Source organism: Camelus bactrianus, chromosome 17 (assembly GCF_048773025.1).
Source record: "Camelus bactrianus isolate YW-2024 breed Bactrian camel chromosome 17, ASM4877302v1, whole genome shotgun sequence".
NCBI lineage: Eukaryota > Metazoa > Chordata > Mammalia > Artiodactyla > Camelidae > Camelus > Camelus bactrianus.
The window spans coordinates 33,923,224-33,946,284 of NC_133555.1; the positions used below are offsets into that span (position 1 = coordinate 33,923,224).

The 23,061-nt window shown below is 45.1% G+C and overlaps 1 protein-coding gene across 2 annotated transcripts in view; it reads right to left on the reverse strand.

Moving 5' to 3' along the window:
- BSN (bassoon presynaptic cytomatrix protein) overlaps positions 1-23,061 on the reverse strand; it is an 83,199-nt gene extending 60,138 nt beyond the window's left edge. For both annotated transcript variants that reach the window (XR_012500011.1, XM_074344888.1), the window contains exon 1: positions 22,769-23,061. Coding sequence is in view for 1 of the 2 variants with exons in the window: in XM_074344888.1 (XP_074200989.1) it covers positions 22,769-22,962 (194 nt within the window). In the remaining variant the exon portion in view is untranslated. The remainder of the gene's footprint in view (positions 1-22,768) is intronic.

Consider the following 23,061-nt stretch of genomic DNA (forward strand, 5'->3'; position numbering starts at 1 on the left):
GGAGCCAGCAGAGGCGGAGCAGGACTCTAGGGGCCCAGCCCCTCCCAAGGCTGAGAAAGGCCAGGCCCAGCTGCCCAGGGAGAGGCAGGCATGTGAGCAGCCCAGTGGCTCAGGCCAATCTGCTGACTGAGCACAAGGACCCAGAAGTGACTTCCTCCACCCACACAGCAGCCACCCCTCTGCGGGAGCTGCAGGGGTGTGAGCATCTTCTGCGCTGTGCCCCTCATTCACAGCTCACCTTTTCTTTTACTCTGCACAGAAGAACAATCTGTCATTGATGAAAGGGCTGGCAGAGGTCAGCAGACAAAGAGCCCTTGGCTCCTGCCCCCACCCTCTCTCATCCAAACACAGGGGGGCTAATTGCAGGGATCTCAAGTTAAAAAGCTCTCAGTAAACAGGGTCCACTTCCCCATATCTCTACTCAGTGAGGCTTGTGTCTAACAGGCAGGGCCAGTCATGGTGAGCTACGGAACACCAAGTTCTCCTGCCTCCCTTATAGCTTAGTCACAGAGAACAGAACCGGAGACCACGCAAAGGCGACAGATGGAGGCCTCTCTGTTTCAGCCAAATGCTGTGACTCATTTAAACAAATCCCACATTTTCCAGAAATCTAATCATTACCTCCTATTGAAAAATAAAAGAATAAATTCTTCAGAAGAAAACCATGCTAGTGACATATACCAAAAAATGGAAAACTGTCTGGTGTCTCTCTGAGACTGGATATAAACCAGGGTAGACTGAGACTCAGGCTTAGCTCTGAAAGGGACACCAAGGAACGGCTTCAGTGACGAAAATGACATTGAGGGGACTCTGTCCCAGGTAACTACCACCAGAGCCTTGGGCTCTGTTTGCTAGCTCTGGCTTTAGTTTCAAGAACTTATTCTCCTCTGTTCCCCCAGAGGGATTTCTCTAAGACAGAGTTGATATCTGCCATTGGTTGATTTGTTTGTTTGTTTATTATTTTTAATGGAGGTACTGGGGATTGAACCCAGGACCTCGTGCGTGCTAAGCATGCGCTCTACCACTGAGCTATACCCTCTCCCCAGTATCTGACACTGGTCAGTGACTATATCACAGGGGCCAGGAAAATGAACTAGGGCTTCTTGTCCTGCCTTGACCTAGTCTTGAATGTGGCTTCTCATCTAGGTCCTCCTCATTCCCTGTGGGCCATTTTTCTGTCTCAGACCCATGTTCAACAATCTCTGTTACTGGCTCCAACATGGGGCTCTGACTATAGCCTCCACTCATTCCCAGGGCTCCAGGCTCCCCTGCTCCATGAATGTCATATACAGTGACCAGAAGAATACTCCTAACAAACTCAAGCCCAAATCCTGCCTGCCACTCCAAGCCCTCTGGCCTCTGGTCTCACCACCTCAACCTGATGTCTGGAGATCCCTCAGCCCAGCCTGCTCTTCTAGCCACTTGCTCACCACTCTTAGTCAACATAGTACTGCAAGTTCTACCTGCTGTAATAAGGCAAGTAAAAGGAATAAAAGGCATAAGATTGGGAAGGAAGAAATAAAATTGTATATATCTGTAGATGACATGATTACCTACATTAAAAACCCCAAAGACTCTACAAAACAAATCACAGAACTATTAAAAAAGTTCAGCAAGGTTGCAGGATACAAAATAAGTATATAAAAATCAATTCCATTTCTATACACTAACAATGAACATGAAGAAATCAAAAGTAAAAACACAATACCACTTACAATCATTCCAAAGAAAATAAAACACTTAGGTATAAAGTTTAAAAACATTGAATCTGTACCTGAAAATTACAAAACACTGATGAAAGAAATCAAAGACCTAAATAAATGGAAAGGCATACTATGTTCGTGAACTACAAGACTCAACATAAAAAAGATGTCAGTTCTCCCCAAACTGATCTACAGGTTTAAAGCAATTCCTATCAAAATCCCAGTAAAGCTTTTATAGACATAGACAAATTTATTCTAAAATTTATATGGAAAAGCATGGACCCTACAACACTAAAATAATCTTGTCAAAGAAGAGTAAAGTAGAAGGAATTACTATACCTAATATTAAGGCTTACTATATAACCCATTATTCAAAACAGTATGGTATTGGCAGAAGGACAGACATAAATCAATGGAGCAGAATAAAGGATTCAGAAATAGTTCCACACAAATATGCTTAACTGACTTTTTACTAAGTTGCAAAACCAACCAATGGAAGAAGAATAGCCTTTTCAACAAATGGTATTAAAGCAACTGGACATCCACAGACCAAACAAACAACAACAAAAAACCCGAAACACACACACATACACACACAAAACCTTAGCCTAAGCGTCATACCTTATACAAAAATTAATTCACAATGTTTGACAGACTTAAATGTCAGGAAACCATTCAGGATCTACTCTAGGCAGAGTTCTTAAACTTGACACTCTAAGTATGATCCATTACAGAAAAAATTGATAAACTGGACTTCACCAAATGTTAAGTTTTGCTTTGTTGAAGCCTATGTGAAGAGAATGAAAAGAAAAGCTACAGAGTAATAGGAAGTATATGAAATCACATATCTAATAAAGGACTAGTATCCAGAATATATGAGGAACTTTCAAAACTTAACAAAAAAATTTTGATTAGAAAATGGGCAAAAGACATGAACAGACCAAAGAGGATATACAAATGGCAAAGAAGCATATGAAAAGATGTTCAACATTATTAAACATTAGAGAAATGCAAATTGAAACCACAATGAATGTCAAAATAACTAAAATAAAAAATAACGACAATACCATAGTCTGGAAAGGGTGCAAAGAAACTGGATTGCTCATATACTGTTGGTGAAAATGTAAACAGTACAGCCACTCTGGAAAACAGTTTGACAGTTTCCTTAAAAACTAAGCACGCTACTGTCAAACGCCTAGCTATTGCGCTCCGGGCATTTATCCCAGAGAAGTGAAAACTTATGTTCACATAAAAACCTGTGCACGAATGTTTATAAAAGCTTTATTTGTAATAGACCAACACTGGAGTCAGCCCAGATGGCCTTCAACAGTGAATGGTTGCACAAACTGTGGTACATACATACCATGAAATACTATTCAGCAATAAAAAGGAATAAACTACTGATAGATACAACTTGGATGAATCCCTACAGAATTATACTGAGGGAAAAAAGCCAACCTCAAAAGGTTATATACCTTATGATTCTATTTGTGCAACATTTTTGAAATGATAAAATTTTTTAAATAGAGGACAGATTGGTGTTGCCAGGGATTAGAGATGAAGCAGAGGGAAAGGGCAGGAGGGAGGTTGGGTATAGTTATAAAAGGACAACATGAGAGATCCTTGTGGTTGGAACTGTTCCGAGTCTTGACTGTGGTAGTGGATACACAAATCTATACAGGTGATAAAAGTGTAACTTTGATAATTAATAAGCACACATACAAATGAGTACAAGTAAAACCAGGAAACTCTAAATTAGGTAGCTGGATAGTATAAATGCCAATATCTTGGTTGTAATATTCTCCTACCACTAGGAGAATATCACCACTAGGAGAAACTGGGCAAAATGTAATATAGAAATGTCTCTGTATTACGTCTTAAAACCACATGTGAATCTACAATAACTTCAATTTTAAAAAAATCAAATATGTCTCAAGATATTCTACTCAATTGGCTTTCCATTTTTAGAAACTGTGAATAAGAAATGTGCTGATGCTTCATCATTTCATATTACTCTGTGTCTTTGGTTCTTAGCCTTAGCAAAGCCAACAATCTCTTTAATAACAAATACAAAGTGAGCTTAAAAATCTCTGAAAAAATAGATAATTTTTAAATGAAGACAAAATAAAGCAATTTTCAGATAAACAAAAGCAGAAAAAAATGTTGATAGTAAATTACCTTACAAGAAATAGCAAAGGCCAATGATACCTCAATAAAGCTAGAGGGATAAAAAAAGATATAATAAAGGAAATTCCTCAGGCAGATAGCAAGTGATGTCACACAATAATTCAAATCTACACACAAAAAACAAGGAGTGTTGGTAAAGGTAGCTATGTAAGTAAGTATAAAAGAAAGTATAATTGCATATTTCTTAACTGATAAAAGGCAATTGCATAAAACTATATGTGTGTGTTGTTGAGCTTATAACATATAGAAATGTAATATGTTTGACAAGAAGAGCACAAAAGAGGTGGGTGGGAACAAAGCTGTAATGAAGTGTGGAAATGACATCAGACAGTAAGTCAAACCCACACGAAAAAATGAGGAGAATCAGAAATAGTAAATAAGAAAGTTAATATAGCAGACTCCACAAATACATACTTTCTCCCCTTTTTTCTCTCAGCTTCTTTAAAACCTCTATGTAAGATTATATATGATGTTATATAAAATAATGATTATAACAACGTATTGCTGGGTTTGTAATATATATAGATAAAGTATGTGCAACAATAATAGCACAAAAAAGGGGAAGAAGTAACAGCTGTAGGGGTAACATTTCTGTGTTTCAGTGCGATTAAGCTGGCATGTATCTGAAGTAGATTCTGACAAACTGAGATATCTATTGTAAGCCTTAAGGCAACTACTGGGCAAATAATCTAAATATATACAATTAAAAAATCATCAGAGGAACTAAAATGTTACACCAGAAAATGTCCACTTAATACAAAAGAAGGCAGTAAAGAAGGAAAAGAAGAATTAAAAAGCATGAGAAAAAGCATGAGACATATGCAAAACAAAAAGCAAACTGGCAGATGTACATCCAATTATATTATTTAAATGAAAATAAATTAATTTAATCAAAAGGCAGAGATTATCAGACTTGATTTAAAAAGTTCAACTATATGCTATCTATAAGAGACACGTTATAGAGTCAAAGATATAAATAGTTTGAAATTTTTTTAATGGAAAAAAAAATAACTACACAAACAGCAATCATAAGAGAGCTGGAATGGCTATCAAACCAGACAAAATAGACTGTAGAACAAAAGTGTTGCTAAAGATAAAGACTGATTTTTTTAAAAAGTCAATCCATTAGAAAGATTTAAATTATACACAATTACTATAATTATATATTATTAATATACAATATATAATTATGTACAACTATAAGCATATATACATAAGCATGTATGCACCTAAAAGTGCCAAAATACATAAAGCAAAAGTTGACAGAATTAAAGGGAGAAATAGTAAATTCAACAACAATCATTGAAGACATCAATACTTTATTTAACAATGGCTAGAACAACTAGGCAGAAGATCAACAAGAAAACAGAACACTTGAACAACACTATAAACCAGCTAGAACTAACAGGTATCTATAAAACACTCCACACAACGATGAAGAACGCACATTCTTCTCAAGTGCAGATGGAGCATTCTCCAGGTCAGACCATAGGCTAGGCCGTAAAACAAGACTCAATAAATTGAAAAGAACTGAAATCACACAAAGTATGCTCTCTGAACACAACATAATTAAATTAGAAATAAGTAACAGAAAGAAATTTGGGGAATTCACAAATAAGAGCAAATTGAACAACACATTCCCATATAACCAATGGGTCAAAGAAGAAATCACAAAAGAAATTAGAAAATACTTTGAAAAAAATGAAAATGAAAACACAGTATGCCAAAATATATAAGATGCAGCAAAAGCAGCAGCCAGAAGGAAATTTATAGCTGTAAATACCTATGTTCAAAAGAAGAAAGATCTCAAATCAATAACCTAAACTTACACCTTAATAAAAGAAAAAGAAGAGCAAAGTAAACACAAGATAAGCACAATAAAGAAATAATGAAAATTAAAACACAAGTAAATGAACAGAAAATAGAAAACAACAGAGAATATCAATGAAATAAAAATAAGGTTCTTTGAAAAGATCAACAAACCAACATTCTTTTAATGTAGAAAAAAGAGAAAAGGTCAGATGACTAAAATTAGAAATAAAAGGCAGACACCACTACTGATCATAAATAAACAGTACAAGAGAATACTATGAACATCTTATGCCCTCAGGTAATTTATATGAAATGGACAAATTCCAAGAAAGATGCAAACTACCAAAACAGACTCAAGAAGGAATTAAATGAAACAAAAAAACAAACACAAACAAACAAAAAAAAAACCCCAAAACTTCAACTTTCAAACACCAAAACCCTTAGTGGGAAGGGGTTAGAGAGTTGGGGTCCACCCTTCTTCAGATTTGGAGATTTGGGGTTAGGTCTCTGAAGGGGCATAGGCCGTGTGTACTAATGCAGGCCACCATCGGGACCAGGGAAAAAGGCACGATGCCAGCTGCAGAAGATCCCTCATGCTGCAAGTGCCCTGCCCTAAGAGCAGTCTTCTGCTCAAAGAATTGTGAATCCGAGCAATGCAACCTGCAGAAGGTATAAATAGAGAAAAGTGAATTCACACCACATGTCAGGAAAGAAAAAGGAATTTTGCAGGGACCCCTGCATCCAGGAGACAGCTCTAGCCAGAAAAACAGACTAGAACCTGTAAACTCTCTGAAGTTCAGAGGCAGAGCCTCAGGGGCAAGGCCACCGTCCTACCCTTGCAGGGCACCGCTCTAGCTCGTGTTACCCTCAAAGGTTGAGCAAGTAGGTGTCCAGCTAGATAGAGGGTCTGGTAGCTTGCCTGGAGATATGCCTGGGACACAGGAGTGGCCCACAGCCTCCAAAAGGCACATGGATTGCTCCAATTTAGAAGGGATAAGGTGACAAAATGTTATCTAGGGCCCGAACTGCTGATTCCTTGAGTGGTGGGAGGGTAGGGAGAAATGTCTCCCCATACTCTTCTGTGAAAAAAAGCTGGCTGCAAAGCCATATATTCAGTGTGATCTCATCTCTTTAAAAAAGCATGTGTGTTGATCCTTTAGTGGCAAGGGGAGAGGGTGGGTGGATTCAAGATGGCAGACAGTGAAGGAGCCAGGAGTACAGCCCAGGAAGAGGCAGGAATCGGGGCCAGTGTGGTGGGTGCCACAGGTAGTGCCGACAGCCAGGGCAGGTCAGAAGGTTCTGGAGACCCTGGGTGATCCTAAGGCCCTGACATCACAGGAGAGGAAGATGCCACAGCTGGTGGCACCCCCCTTTCCTGTCACCCATGGAGGTGGAGATCGCCTACCAGTTCTTGACCATGAATGCTGAACTCTGAGGGACAGTTCAGAAGGAGCTCAATGTGAATGGCTGAACACCGCAGCCAGCTCTGAATTTCCATCCCCTCCTGTCTTCACCAGCTTTCCTTGGTGGTGCAGACCCTGCAGAACTTTGGGCCCCCTCTGTCATTAAGCCTAGCAGGGAAAAGGGGCCTAAGTCTAAATCTGTGCCCCTCCTATGTGACTTCTCTCCCTAAAGCACTGATTTCTGGGGTAGCTTCAGGTAGTTTATTCCTGCAACCTAACATTTTGCAGCAGCAGGGAGGTGAAGGAGAGAAGCAGGTCAGTGGGGAGAAGGTCTCCCTGGTTCTTATCCCTGTCTGAGGTCTGACTGTAAACTGCTCTTGGGTTCTGAAAGACAGAGTTCTGATCTTATAATACGGCCCCCTCTTGTTGACCTCAGGCTGTCCAAACTGGATTATGATATTTCCCACCAGAAATATCTTTGACCATCCACACTCTGCTCAGCAGCTTCCACTGACCTGGGGAGCCCAGGCCTGGGTCTGGGAAGAGATTCCATTCCCAAACAAGAGACTTTTTAAGATCTCTTACAGACACCAAACAAAATCATCAACATTTCTCTCTTCAAAAAGTCTCTGTGTCAGATTAAGTCCATCATGGTACAGGCTTACATTTTCCTAAGAAAAAGGGTCCCTACAAACCCAACATTAAGTCCTATATCAGCCAAAGGGGAGAGAAGGCGAGGGGGCAAGTGATGGCAGACTGCACAGGGGTGGCTGGGGGTGCCCAGATGGAGATGTCCACTGGGAGCCAGAGGACCTGGGCTGGAGAGTTGGGGGTGCTGCCAGCACGCAGCACCTCTCACGCAGAAGCCCTGGGTGGGGCCTGGTGATAAGGAGAAAAGATTTGGCTCTGGGCTGAGTCCTGAGGACCTCGGGGAGGCAGGGCAAGCAGTGCCACAAAGAAGCCTAACAGGTAAACAGGGAAGTGTTACAAAAGCAAGAAGGAAGTTTCCAGAAGGAGAGTGTGGTCAGAAGGGTCTGAACCCACGGGAGGTCTGGGCAGCTAAGGACAGGAACCTGGACATTAGGTTGTCCCTGGAGCCCCGGGAGATAACAGGGTCAGAGTGTGTGTTTGTGTGTGTCTGTGCATGAGTGTGTATGTTTTAGTTGATGAGAAGCCATCATCTGAGGCTCAGGTCTGTCCAGCTACAAAAGGAATTCTGCCCAAGGCTGCAGGACACCAGCACTCTGAGACCCACACAGGGGCATCAAAGTTTTGCTGCTCCTCTCTCTGAACTGTGTGGCTTTGGCTGAGCCCTTCACATTCACCCAGACTGTGGGATCCAAGTAGGCTGACTATTGCATTTCTGTGAACTCAGAGCCTGCACAGACCCAGATACACAACAAGATTGACACATGCTTGCTGAATGAATAAACACTGAATAAAAATAAACACTGAACAAAAATATTGAACAAAGAAATAGCATTCTCAGAAAGAGAATCTTTGGGGAGCAAAGACCTCCCTGGGGATAAAGCAAGGTCTCTGGAGAAATTAATTTGTTGGAGGAAGGTGTCGTCGGTGCTGCCTAGACCCTATGTGTCTAAACCCACCTCCCAGGCATGTCATGGACTAATAACCAGCTCACTTTATCAGAATCGCTTATCTGGCTGTGGGCCTTATTCCCAAAGGCTGTGTACTCCACAAGGGCCTGGAGTTTGTTGGCTTGTTCACAAGGTACCCCTTGCATCCACACCAGCACTGAACAATCTCTGTCCTCGTTCCCAAGTGCACCCTGAGACCTCTGGGTCCTGGCGTAGGGTGAGCGCACTACAAGAGAGAGTCGTTCGGAGGAGACTCGCTGCAGCAGAGGCCCTGCCCCACAATTCAAGCAGTAGGGGCTGGGCTCTTCTCTTCTGGTCCTGGAGCCTTATACCCCAAGGCCACCCTGAGACTGTCACCTGCTCCCCACCCCCAGCCCCCTCTACCCAGGGTCAGAGAGGGTGCCAAGCAGTCCAGTGCTGCACACTGGATGCCCGGTCCCTTCACTAGACACACAGAAGTTTCTTCATCTCAAAGTGGCCAAGGAGATTCACTGAGCAGAGGCTAGGGCAGTCCTCCTCCCAGTCCTGCCCCACCTTGCTATGGGGTTCTTAGAAACGCCCATTACCTCTCTGGCCTGTCTCCATCCCTCCCCAGTGATCATGACCCTCTACTGGCCAGAGCTACACAGAGAAAAAATACTGTATAAGCAAAATCACTTAATTATTACTAAGTATCATTACTATCTTTTCAAAAGCCATGCATATCTTTGTCTGAATGTTTTTTTTCTCCTGAGCCACCAGTAGGGACTAAGGAAAAGGAAGCCGAGGGAGCCTGACCAAGGCCTGTTTCCCTGAAAACCTTGCCAGGAAGCTTAGCCTTGATTACCCCTGGGGTCACGGCCCCTCCATCGCAAAAGCCTGAGAGTCCCAGGATCAGGTCTGGTGTCGGAATACATGGAACACAGGATGGTTTCCAAAAAGGCAAAGCTTTCGGCTTCCTCTTTCTTCATGCTTCTGAAAACAAGTTCTCAGCACCACCAAGCCAACTCAAAGCAGGAGCCAAGGTCTTGGCAACTGAAAGGGGCAGTGTCACCCTAAGGGTCCCTACCAGGCTCTATGAATTGAGGACAGGGAGGACAGTTCTGCTTTCTCATGCCACATTCAGGGGTGTGGGAGGTTTTCACCATTTAGAAAAGGGGCTGATCATGTGGCATCTGTCCCTGGAGCCCTGGACGTGGTTCCCAGGGCTCCTCACACCTGACTGGGTACCTGGGTAGGGACGGCACAGAAGCCATGTGCCTGCTGCCCCTCAATCTCTGTGTCCACAACTCAGGCAAGCCAAGGTATACACCCTGCTGGTCAGGGAGGCACCAAGCACCAAGGAAAGCAGGGACCCTTGAGGGCTCTATCATATACCTGACAAAGCTGGGGAGCAAGGGGTGGAGGGAGGCAGTACGGCAGACCTGGTCTGTTAGAAGCATCTAGAACAAGCTGCCTGTTCTGTCTGCTCCCTTCCTCCTTTCTTCCACACGCTTGGCCTGCATCAGCTCCCTGACAGCAGGCAGCTTCTCTCACCCTGGCAGTTAGAGATAAGCACTAATGTTCACAAAAGTGCTTCAGTACACAGGGTGAGCAGAGATGGATGTTTGGCCATTGGGAAAAACCTACTCCAGGCCACTGGCTTTGAGCCAGCTCCATGTGCCATAACTGTGCCCAGAGCCCTGGGCCCAGAGAAATCTCTATCACAGAGGCAAATTATGTTATCTCTACCCCAGTAGCCGCTGAGCAGATCACCACCCAAGAGCGGCAATCCCAGACCTGGAGCTCCCTCCCTCCTGCCCTCTTCCCAATCTCCAGAGTCTGCCAAGGGGACCTTGTCCCGCACCACAGTCCAGCCTTCCCAGAGTTTCATGAACACCAGTGAGAGTTAAGGGGCAACATGATACTCTTCCTACAGTGAGCAGGTGTTCTTTGTGACTCTGGTGGCCTGGGCTTCAGCCTTGACTAGCGACGGATCCTGAGAGCCTGTGGGATGGGCCAGGACAAGCAAACTCTCTGGTCCAAGGCTCAAATTCTGTATCTGTTTTAGCAACTGTATGTGAGGATGAGAAGGATGGACCACAGTGGGCTCTCTGAGCCCCAAAGCTTCGCTCAGTGAGTCACAGCTCCCAGAGGGCAAGGGCCATACCCTCAACCAAGTTTAATTCAAACATCCTCTGCAGTAGGAACATCCTCACCCTTATATCCTCAGCCCTGGGGGGGGAACCAGGAACCAGTTGGCATTTAACACCAGGCCTCTTGTGAATGTTTTCATTTCTAGTATTTCATTTGATAAGATAAATGTTTGTGGAGTTGAATGTTCTTGACCTGCCCTCTTGGAACCCCAGTATTGCCTCAATTTATTCCTCTTCCTTAGCTCTTCCTCAGGGTACTTGTAGGAACCGGGTGGCCTTAATATTAAAGCATTTGCAGGTGAAGTGCTACTTTATTGCTTTTAGCCCAGACTTGAACACCCAGCTGCCTACCTAACATCTCACACTTGAGTGCCTCTAGAACACACCTTGTCCAGGAACAAACTTATGATCTTAGGGCCCGTCCTTGTTGCCCCCAGGGTGCACCAGATGCTCAGGCCAAAACTCAGAGGTCCTCCTGACACTTCTCCCTAACTCTTCACAGACAACACTCCAGCCATCCTGCTGGCTCTACGTGCAGAATATATTCAGAAGTCAAGCACATTTTAGCACACTCACCTCACTCCCTACTGCCCATCACCCCCTCCTCATCCTTGTCCAGTGACCATCCTGACACACTTGAATACTGTCCAAGCCGCTCACTAGCTCAGCTTTTGCCCTTGCCCCTCAGGCTTGGCAACACATAGCAAAATGTGCATTGACCATTTGGTCTTAGCATCCCCCAGGAAACTACCCTATAGATATACTGGAAAAAACATAAAATACCCCACAGGTACACCGGGAAACTATCCCATAGATACACTACCCCATAGATATACTGGGAAAGTATCCCATAGATACACTGGTAAAAATACAAAATGACATATACACCAGGTTCCTCACTGTAGTGCTATTTATAAGAGCAAAAGACTGGACACAGGCTGATGTCCACGGATAAGACATGGCATGTCCATGTGAGAGAGCAGGGTGTGAATGCAACAAGGAATCAGAAGGATTTCTATATTCTGCAGTGAGGTGATTTTCAGGATATATTAAGTGGTGGAGGGGAGGCAAAGTATAGGACAGTGTTTAGAGTCTGCTACCTTTTATATAAAAAAGAGAGGTAAATAAACCTATATTTTCCCTTATATTTTCAAAAAGAAACAATGGGGAAATCTGATAAAAATGGTTTCTTATCAGGGAAGGCAGAGAACAAGGTGGAAGGGAACAAGATGGAACCAGACTTTTCTCAATATCCCCAGTTTTATTTGGAATCACACGCAAGTTTTACATAATTTTAAGAAAATTAAATGAAAAAGTAACAAATATGGTAGACAGCCCTGTTGTTCTCCATTCTTTACCTTCCGGAGATTTCTGCCCTCTGCCATGTGACTTTGCAATTTCTCCTCCGAGAGGTGCAGTATATTTTTCCAGGTGCCGCAGACTCTATTTTCCAAAAATAGTCTCAGCAAGATTTCCAGTCCCATATGCTCTTACAAAACCTGGACACTCCCAATCAAGAGATGGAGTCTGTCTCCTCCTCTCAAACACAGGCAGGGCTTTGTGACTGCCTCAATGAATGAAATGTGGCAGAAGTAACAACTCATGTCTTTTGAGACTAAGTAACGGAAGCAGTGAGCCTCCATCTGGCTGCTTCTCTCACTCTCTCTTCCCCCGCCCCCTTGTCTCAGGGCACCCTTGGAGCCCAGCAACCACGTTGTGAGGAAGCTCAATCTAGCCCACATGAAGAAGCACTGTGGCCCCCAGTTAACAGCCAGCATCAACTCTAAGACAAGTAAATGATGAAAACATGTCAGATGATTCCAGTCTCCAGCCTTCAAGTCTTCCAGCCAAAGTCCCAGACATTGCGGAGCAGAAATAAGCCGTCCCACTGTGCCCTGTCTGAATTTCTGACACAGAATCTGGGAACAAAATAATGGATGTTTTATACCACTAAGTACTGGGGCAGTTTGTTATGCAGCCATAGCAACTACAACACCACACCTTGACTTTGGGCTTAATTATGATTTGCTTTGACTAAAGGAATGTTAGCAGATATGTCATTTCAAGCAGAGGCTTGAAGTGTGTGTGTGTGTGTGTGTGTGTATGTGGTTAGGCATGCCCTCTTGTGCATCTGTTGTCACCATGGGAAGAACATGCCCTGGCTAGCCTGCTGTCTGAGGAGGAGAAGAGACACATGGAGCAGACCTGGACTCACCTGCAGTCTGGAGCCCAGCCTAGATCAGTGAATTACAGCCAGCATGCAGATGCATGAGTGAAAATAAAAAATTGCTATCTGAAGCCACTGAGTTTTGGCTGATTTACTGTGCAGTATGATGGTGGCAAGAGATAAGTGATCAAGAAGCAATCCTTACAAACTGGAGGGGAAAAAAAGCTTAATTGTATATCTTCTTAATAGCATAACCACACAGAGAAGAATCATTTCTAATAACTCTAAAATGCAGAATTTTGGCTACATATCCCTGAAAAGATATAAACTAAGGACCAAAGAAACCACAAGAGAATCTTAAACTATATTTATTAGTACTATTGTTAGTAAAAAAAATTCTGTTATTATTTTGAAGCAAAGACATATATACATTATATATATATAAAATACTCTGTATATATGCAAGGTTTGTTTGGTTTCTAATTTGAACAAACCAACTAGAAAAAGTCATTTCTGAAATAATCAAGCAAAATTGAACATGGACTAAGTGCTAGGTTATATTAAGAAATTACAGGGGGAGGGTATAGCTCAGTGGTAGAGCACATGCTTAGCATGCACAGGTCCTGGGTTCAATCCCCAGTATCTCCATTAAAAAAATCAACAAATAAACCTAACTATCCCCCCCAAAAACAAAACCCCAAAAAGTAATAAAGTAAAAAGAAAATTACAGTTAATATTGTTGGCTGTGATCATGTAATTGGATTAAAATAAAAGTATCTTTTAAACATTAGAGATAAATCCTAAAATATTAATGAGTGAAATGATATGTTTGGATTTTTATTGAAAATATTTTAGCCGAAAGAAAAAAAGTCGGAGGAATACAGATGAAACAAGTTTGCAAGCCGCAGACCGTAGTTGAAGATGGATGATGGGATCACAGGAGCGAGTTCATCATGCCATCTTTTTTCCTTTTACTTGTCTTTGAAACTTTCATCTGCAAAGCATCTGCTGCTCCTGGGGACATCTAACCTACAGAGCCAAAGGCCAATGCACCCCAAAGAGAGGCCAGCATGACCTGGCCCACCAGGGAAGGACAAGCCTGCACAGGGTTTCCTGTGCCGTGCACAGGGGCTGCCATGGCTAGGGTACAAGTGGCAGCTACCTCTCCAATCATGCACACCCTGTCTGCCACTGTCCTCAGTTGGCACCACTCAAACCCGAGCTAGTAAGGCCATGGCCTCTAGAGCACAACACTGGTCACTCGAGATCCGATACAGGGGTTTGGAAAGTGGGCTCACAGGGCCATAGGAAGGGGAGAAGTTCTCATAGCATGATTCCCAAAACAATCACGCTGCTTTAGTTATAACCTCAGTTCAGAGGACAGAGTCTGGATCCAAAAGGGTCTCACTAGGTTGGAAGGGATCTCTAAGTACAACCAGAGAAGACATGGCTGGGACCCATGCAGAACCCCCAAAGATTCACAGGTTGCTCAAGCTGAGGATGCAGGGAAGCCAGCCTTCATGCTGAGATGCCAGCATGAGGCTGGACAGGGTGGGATGCAGTGCCAGAGAATGCTCAGAAAGGTGTAGGATGATGTTCTCAGGCTGCATGAGCCAAGGCCCCTGATCCTTCAGACTGGCACTCATAGTCCATGTGATGTGCTGAGCCCTGAGCTGTGTTCTCTGAGCCTCCCTGTCCTCAGGATACTGACAGCCTTGAGCAGGACAGCCCAGGTTAGCAAGTGTCCCAGAGTCACATCCCAGCCCCAGGAGCTGGAGAAATCAAGTCTAGAGAGAAGGCCGGGGTTAAGGAGGTGACAGCACAGTGAGCTCCTGCCAGACCTGTCAGGATAAGTCAGCTGTGCCAGAGGGAAGAGCCAGGACCAAGGGATAGAAGGTAGCAGGAGGACACACAAAAGAAAAGAACTTTCCAACAGAGGAGTCATCTGCCTGGGAGGGACCAAAGGCCACCGACCACCAGGGTGTTCACACCAAGGCAGAGCTCCTGCCTTCAGGGAATATGGAAGCAGACATTCTGGCATCCATTAAGGGTTGGATTAGATACTCAAAATAAAAGGAGGACAGAGTAAACATATCACCTGCTGAAGCTAAACCATGCTTCTGAAGGAAACCACACCTTGACATTGGCAGAGACCTGGCCTGAGCCCACAAAACCCACGGAGCTGCAGGAGAAATTGCGGAGAATACCACACCATCTACAAAGGAAGGAAGCAACACTTGCCCAGCTGGAGGGGGCAGAACTAAAATCCCTTTCAGGCCAGCCCTTTCCACACCCGTGAAGTGTTCGCCAACCCCGGCTCCCCTGGAAACATGGCCACATGGGCTGCTGCCAGAGCATCGGTGGGATATGGATGGGACGACACTCAGGAGGTAAGCGGTCGAGCACAGCTGGGGACAGGGAGCTGCGGCAGGCTCTGCAGACCCAGGTGGGAGCCTTGCTGGCTGGCCAGCCAAGCCTGTAGGAGACCAACAGCTTTTCAAGAGCCCCTGCTTATCTGGTGCAACTGAGAGGCAAGCCGGCTCTTGAAAAGCCAGTCCCTCTCCTGGTTCCACATTTGACAGTGAGGTCATCTTGTCCACTCTGGAAGATCTCTGGGGCACAACAGGAGAGAAATCCTCTTCATTTAAAGCTCTTCTAATTAACCTAACGGCTGCATGTTGTACTTGTTTTCTCTCCTCTTTGAGGCTGAACAGTGGGAGGCATCCCCCTTCCTTCTTATTTATCTCACAGAAATAAGCTGTCAGAGGTGGAGGGGACTTTGGAGATCATCGACTTAAATTTCTCATTTTCATAGATGGAAAAACACTGAGGACCCACCCCCCACCAACAGCCAGTTCAAGCAACGTCAGTATAGATTAAAACCTGAGTTTCTGACCCCCACCCAGGATGCTTCCACTCTTCTTCACTCCCACCCCACCCTACCCTGTCTTCTGCTCAAATGTCCTACTTCCAGATCCTTTTCCTGTCCTCAAAGCCCTGCCCATCCTCTTGCTAAATTTTCCATCTTCTGAGAGCAGGAGGCAGGGAAGTGACGTGATCCTCCAGCTGTGCTCAGTGTATGGCATTCAGGTTTGCTAAAGTCAGCGAGCTGGCTGTTTTTCTAAATCTCTTATGTTAGGCCTTTGGAGCTCCCAGCAGAGTAAGTCAGTTCTGTGAATGTGTTCTGTAAGCTGGAAAGCACCATACAAATATGTGCTCTACTATTTTAGAAGATAAAGTAACACAATCCCTTTTTAATCATGTGCTTATTTATCTTACCTCTGTGACACAGAGAGAAGGCAGGAACAAACTCTAATTTAAGGATGTTGAGGATAAAGACCTGAACTGAAGTGTCTCTTTCCCACCAGACTGCAAGCCCCTTGAGGACAGAGCCCATTTCCTGCTCCTTCCTCTGTTCCTTGAATTTCACCCCAGAACAGGCACCCTGGAGGTGCTCAGCAAAGGGTTTCCTGAGTACATAGATAAAATTTCACTTTAAAGTTCTCCTACTTCTAAGTGGGATTTAATTGTGGAAATCCCTCAGACCCGCTCCCATATACAAAAAGTATAGGTGATCCTTATTACGTACCTGCATACACGAATGTATCCAATGTATGGGGGTGACTACTGGGAAACTTCCTTACATCCCCTTTCTTCCAAAGCACACAAATGCCTTACTGGTTCTTTCAGCATCCTTGGAGGGGACAGCTCCCTCCCTGAGCCTGTGACACCTGAGAGTTTGGGCTCCTGTGGGTACAGGGGGCAGTCCCAGCTGGGACCGGATCAGGTGATCCTTCTGTGAGCTCGTGGACAAGCCTCTGAGGCTCTTTGATCTCCTCAGCTGTTGGGACTAAGTCCTCCTTCTCCTTAGCAAAAATCACTTCCTCACCTTTGGCCCTGACAGCAGTCCCACCACTTCAGAGGCAGCCAGGATTTGATCTCAGGGGTGACCTAGAGTTCCCTGGAGGCTCCCAATATGCCTCCATGTGACCCTTTTGTTAGAAAGAAGTGGGGATGCCAGCTAAGAGGTCTCTGCTAGAACAAGGCTCTCTTCAGAACCCTAGATGCCCCTAAGAACAAATTACAGGAAGGAGAGATCAGAGCAGCCCTGTGACCAGCCTAGGGACCCAAAGGACAGCACAGATGAATCAGGGAGCATACTCATCTGCTCCATCCCACAGGCACAGCTGACCAGAACCTCAAGTATAAGACTCTGGCTGAGAGGATGCCAGAGAGTGACAGACACCCACCAGAGGCCCAATCCATACAGGGTAGGACACCAGAATTCCATCTCCCTTACTACAGGCAGGCTCCCAGAGGCCAGGGTCCCAATTCATTTCCCAACTACGATCAGCTTCCACCACTGTGCTGGTGAATGGAGATGGCAGAAACTACCTGAAACTACTTCAGGAAAGGAGCCTGAGCAAGTCCTACGAATACAGTACCAATGCCAGCATGACATGACCTTGACACCAACTGAGACAGGACAGCTGGATTGTCCCCCAAGTCCCAGCTTACCAGGAGGGCCTCAAGTCCTAAAGTGACAGTCGGCTCTTGCCGCAGACACGCAGGTCTCAGCCAACACACCACCATTTTACAAAGTGAGTCCCTGGGCAGGAAGGTCGAGTAAAACAAGGACATATGGGGCCTGCAAGAGCTGTGTGGCCAGGCAGGTGGAAAGAGGAATAAGTGTGCAAAACACCTAGCAGGATGACTCTGATGGAGCAGGCATCCAGCAAAGGTAGTTTCAATTGTTGTGACGGTTTTGCCAATCTACCTCCACAGTCAGCCCCGGTTGATCACATATGGGCTTCAGGCTCCAGGAACAGATTCTCCTCAAGTAGCCCACACATAGCAAGGTCTGTCCCTCCCTGCCTCCATCACAGACAAGGGGAAAGGACCCCATTCAAATGTGCAGGACCTGTGAGATGGGAGAGGATTTACTGAAGCCCCAAATCCTGTCTCCTAGCAGCTGGCCACTTACACGTACAGGGAAGACACTCCGGTGAAGCTGGGGTGAAAAGGCATGACCCAGGCACTCTGAAAGCTTTGACTTCTTACACTTAGAACCCAACTTACTCTGCAGAAGGAGAATGTTAGAAAAAGAACAGAAAAGTGACCCATTGCATTGTTCTTTGATTCCCAGACTAGTCCGAAGTCTGGATCTACTTTCAGTGAACTCCCAGCCCCTTCATGTCTGAAGTCCTCAATGAACTCTTTCTTAAAATGCTAGAATTTCTTGGGAAAGAAAAAAAGGAAGGAAGGAAGGAAGGAAGGGGGGAAGGAAGGAAGGAAGGGGGAAAAGAAGGAAGGAAGGAAGAAAGAATTCCCAGTTTCCAGGGAAAATATGGGGCAGCGGAACATCTTAAATGACACCACAAGGATACAGTCAGCATAATCCAGATATGAGAAATCATAGGACAAACAACACAGCCAATCACACACTGCAAGAGGAAAAAAGGAGAAGGAACTTATAAATTTAAAGAAACTGAAGAGACGTATCAAACCCAATGTATAGACTTTGTTTCTATCACAATTCAAACCAACCAACTGTACAAATAAATTCATAAGATAATCAAAAAAATTGAACCCTGGGGGAGAGGGTATAGTTAAAGTGGTAGAGCACATGCTTAGCATGTACAAGGTCCTGGGTTCAATCCCCAGGGTACCTCCCCTAAAAATAAGTAAATAAGTAGACCTAATTACCTCCCTCCCTCTTTCCCCAAAAATTTCTTTCTTAGAAGTCTACATTGAAATATTGATGACGAAATGTTGGGATGTCTGGTAGTTGCTTCCATCGGGGTGGGAAGTAAGAGAGATGGATAAACTTGATCAGCCATGAGGTGATGACGGCTGTGGCTAGGCCCTGGGGACATGGGAGTTCATAAGCTTATTCTCTGTACTTTTATATATGTATGTGTGAAAATTTCCATAATAAAAACTTTTTTTTAAATAAAATAGACTCTCTTTTCCTAATGTTTCCATAACTTTTTTTTTTTTTGGACCCACAGCATCTTATCAGTCTTACTAATGCTAGGAACAGCTATATTATCAAAAACTGCCCCTCTTTCCCTGGCAAGAAATGCAAAAATGGTTGCCCCTTTTGAGTGAACTTTTGACATCATCACTATTCAGATGTTAGGTCACTTTAGCACAAACTCCATGACATGCCCTCCATGAGAATCTAGTGGCCAAACATAATCTCTAAATGATAAAGGACCATTATTTCCAAACCTGACAAGTATATCCTTTCATTTTATCCCTACAAATTAATCCCAGATTTTTCTAGAGCTTGACTGCTAGCTGATAAAACAAGTCTGGCTAATCCCAGACCAAAGATACTATGCCTGACAAACCCATTCATTCATTTTTCAGCAGCAATTATGACAAATCTATTTTGAGAAAGGAACTCTGGGTGTGGTTCTCAGAACAACCTTGCCCATCTTCCAGCAAATGACCAGGCTCTTTGCACCCAGCTGCCCTTGGCTCAAGATGTCTCCCTGGCATATGGACTGGAAGTGAGTCAGAGGCGACCCCAGTGCTGATCAAGGATTTTGATGGGATAATGAGGGCAAGGAACCTCACCTGGTTTGCCCCAGCTCTCCTCCACACCCCTGCACTCAGCCCATTGTCTGCTCACAGTCCCTGCCTGTGTAGGCCACCTCCTCATGCCATTTCTTCCTCTCTCCACCTCTCATAACTGCACCATTTTCCCAAGGGACCTTGGGATTCTTCTTTTGAAGCCTGGCTCTGCCTCTCCATGTTCTCACTTGACAACCCTTGTATAAGCACTGCCTATTTGACACTTCTCAGACACTGAGCTGCCTACAGTGTCACTCCTAGGATCCTTCCAATTTTTGGCTCTTGAGAGCTTGTCAAGAGCTATCTGACCAACCAGACTGTGAGCATCGTATACACTTCCAGACCCTCCACAAAGCCCAGCAAAGTGCTTGCTCTTAATACAGGTAAATATACCTTGGCTGATTGATTAAAGATCAATTTTCAAATGTCAAAGCATATGCAAGTCCACAGAGCTGATGTAGATTAAACAGGCTGCCACTGGTCTACATGGCTTCTAAATTTCTTTAAAATGTGCTTTCTGGGGTCCTGATAAAATTTGTCTTGAACTGGTGATGTGTGTACAGGTAAAATTCCATCAGCTTGGGCACTTCAATGCACATCGGGCATATCTCCATAAAATTAAAGGAATGAATGAATGAATGAATAAAAGGTGCCCCTTCCTGTGGGAGAATGCAGCCCATACCAAGGCATACAGCTTGGAGAGTGGAGCCTGAGCTAGAGTTCAGCCTTCGCTGACCTGGCACTCCCTGGGAAAGGTACAATGTATATAACTGTACGTGTGACCCTGAGACCAGAAGCAGAGAGCCCTGCCTTGAGGGACTTTCCGATGCCCACAGTGCCACATCATCCAAACAGGTCAAGAGGCGGCACTATGGGTGTGGTGGCACTGCTACTCATGGGATTCAAAGTCAGGTTCTTCAGCCACAAATGCTGGAGTTGCCCCCATACAAAGCCCAAGTCAGCTCAGTATGAAGACGAAAAGACTAATTCAGCCTGGGGTGATAAGGTGTAATATAGCAATAGGAAAGACTTAGGAAGCAACTCTCCCATAACAGCAGTTTCATGCCCCTCTGAGGTTAGTAAAATGATCTCACTTTTATCTGACCCTCCACCTACCTCTACTCACAATATAATTCCCCCAAATTCATAAACTTGCTTGAAAGTCAATGATCTTTTCTGAATGCCCAGAAGGACATGCCACAGGGCTTTTTTTCCATCAATGGGCCAATCTGTTCAGCAGTATCTCAGAACAGAACATGCTAAATTTGGCATCAGGTACCTGAGATGCTCTGGTGAGAGGAAGTAGAAGCCATTCTAACGCTGAAGGAGAGACATACGATGGAGGCGCAGCTCAGCTTAGATGCTGTGACAAGCCAAATGTCAGTTGAAAGAGTAAATCCCATTCCTAAGGGCCCCCAATCCTGAGCTTTGGTGACTAATAGCCAATTCACCCCCTAAGCCTGACAACTCTCGATCTTAGCACCACAGGCCCGTGTGTCAGCCTTGCCCACAGCCAGAAGAAAGATTATGTGACTACTAAATCCAGCAGAAGCCCATGGTTCCCTAACCCACAGTAGTTCATGTGTCTGCCCTGTAGCAAGGCACATGGAACACATAGACAATACAGAAATGAAATAGAAAAGGAGTATTAACAGTAGACACTAGCCTTCTTCCTGTCCCTTTGAGCGGCCCAAGTCTTTCCAAAATTTCAAATGCCTGGCTCTGTAACATCAGATAAACTACAAGCAGAGCAGCCTGTTTGGTCACCAGAAGAGAAACGTCAAATTCCCCATACAGAGAACTCCCAATAACAAGGTGTTTTTCCACTCAGCTGTAGAAGTTTTCCCTTAGAGGAAGAGCTCTAAAGCCTGAGTGAGCCTCCCTCAAGCTAAAACTCAAAGAGCAGCTCAACATGCCACAAAATGGACAGTATTTGCAGTGCTAAGAACCGTGTGCTCTCCAACTGCATTATCGTAATAGCTAATGTAAAATGGGCAAATCCCCACTCTAAAAGGGATGCTCACAGGCTGGCCTGTCTGTGGCAGGTTTCAGACTACTAACAGCCCTTCATCACTGTAAGTTGTCTAAGAAATGACTTCTGAGGAAATAAGCACATGAGATGCACAGTTGGACAGCTGGAGAATCAAAAAAAAAAAAAAAAAAAAGAAAGAAAGAAAAAAGAAAAAAAGCTCCCTCACAGTTTATGTGCTCCCCCACAGACAAGCCAAGGCAACACTATCAGCTAACTCACATGGATCCCGAAGCACCCCCCAGTTTTGCAACTCCCTAGGCCTATTTGGTGTAAAGATAATGCCTTCCATTTTATCTTGTCGTTTCTTGGTAGCTTTCCTGAGTTTTCAGTCTACGGATTTATCATACACTGGCATATCCTTCCACTGCATTTACTGCCATTTGATTGTTTAAAAGACCTCAGTTGTCATACGTTTTAAACAAGCTGGTTTCACAGTATTTGATCAGATATGTTCTGTTTAAAGCATTCCACTGATTTGAAGCGGTAATCTAAATCATAAGGCAACAGGAACATATTTGGTGCTAGATGATTCAACAGCATTTTTGCTTTACCTTAAAGTGTTTCCCTAAACCATGGTGAAAGCATATGACCCTGTTAGTATTGTTGAGCCTAAATAAGTACCTTTTGGTGTCCAGCAGCATTTTCCCTTCCTCCAAAGATGATTATAGCCACTAAATGCCTGAGGAAAGCGCATGACCAAGTTCGTGGTTCAACTATTTTCATCTTTCTGTTCCTCGCAGTGACACTTATCTTCCCTGACAGCCACTCCCATTGTGCTCTTTCCTCTGCCCAACACAATGGACACATGCAGACACCACCAGACAAGAACGTTTTCCATCCCACTGCTCCCCAGTGCGGAGGGACCAGGCTGAGGTTACATAAGCCCCTCCTGAGCCCAGCGTTGGGGGTAAGCGAATTTGGGGTTCGTGACGGAGTCGCGGTCTGCAGGCCCAGACCGACCCTGCGCTAACCAACCTGCTTTACCAAGGCGGGATGGCTGGAAAGGGAGAGCCCCTTCCCGCGACCACCTGGGTCACACCAATCCAGCTGGGTTCAAAGTGTGGCCCGACATCCGACCTCACAGTTCAGACGAGACTGCAGGGTCGGGAGCCCCTGCCCCTACCTCAGGCTGCAGGTCCCCGCCCCCGAGGCGCCGCGCCGCGCGCTTACCCGCCCGGGCCGGGGCCGGGGCCTGGACCGGGTGGTCCCGCGGTAGCCCGCCCCGCGACGGTCGCCGGGAGCTGTCCGCCGCCGGTAGGTGCTGAAGGAGGCTTCCCTGCGCCGGGGCCCGGGCCGGGGCCGGAGCCTCCGGGCGGCAGCGGCCCGTCACCAGCACCCCCCTCCAAGCTGGCCTCGTTGCCCATGGCGGGTGGGCGGGCAGGGTCGGGGTCGCACTGGGCCCGGGCCGGCGGCTCCCGGGCGGCTGCTCACACTCTCCGCGCCGCCGCCGCCGCCGCCGCCAT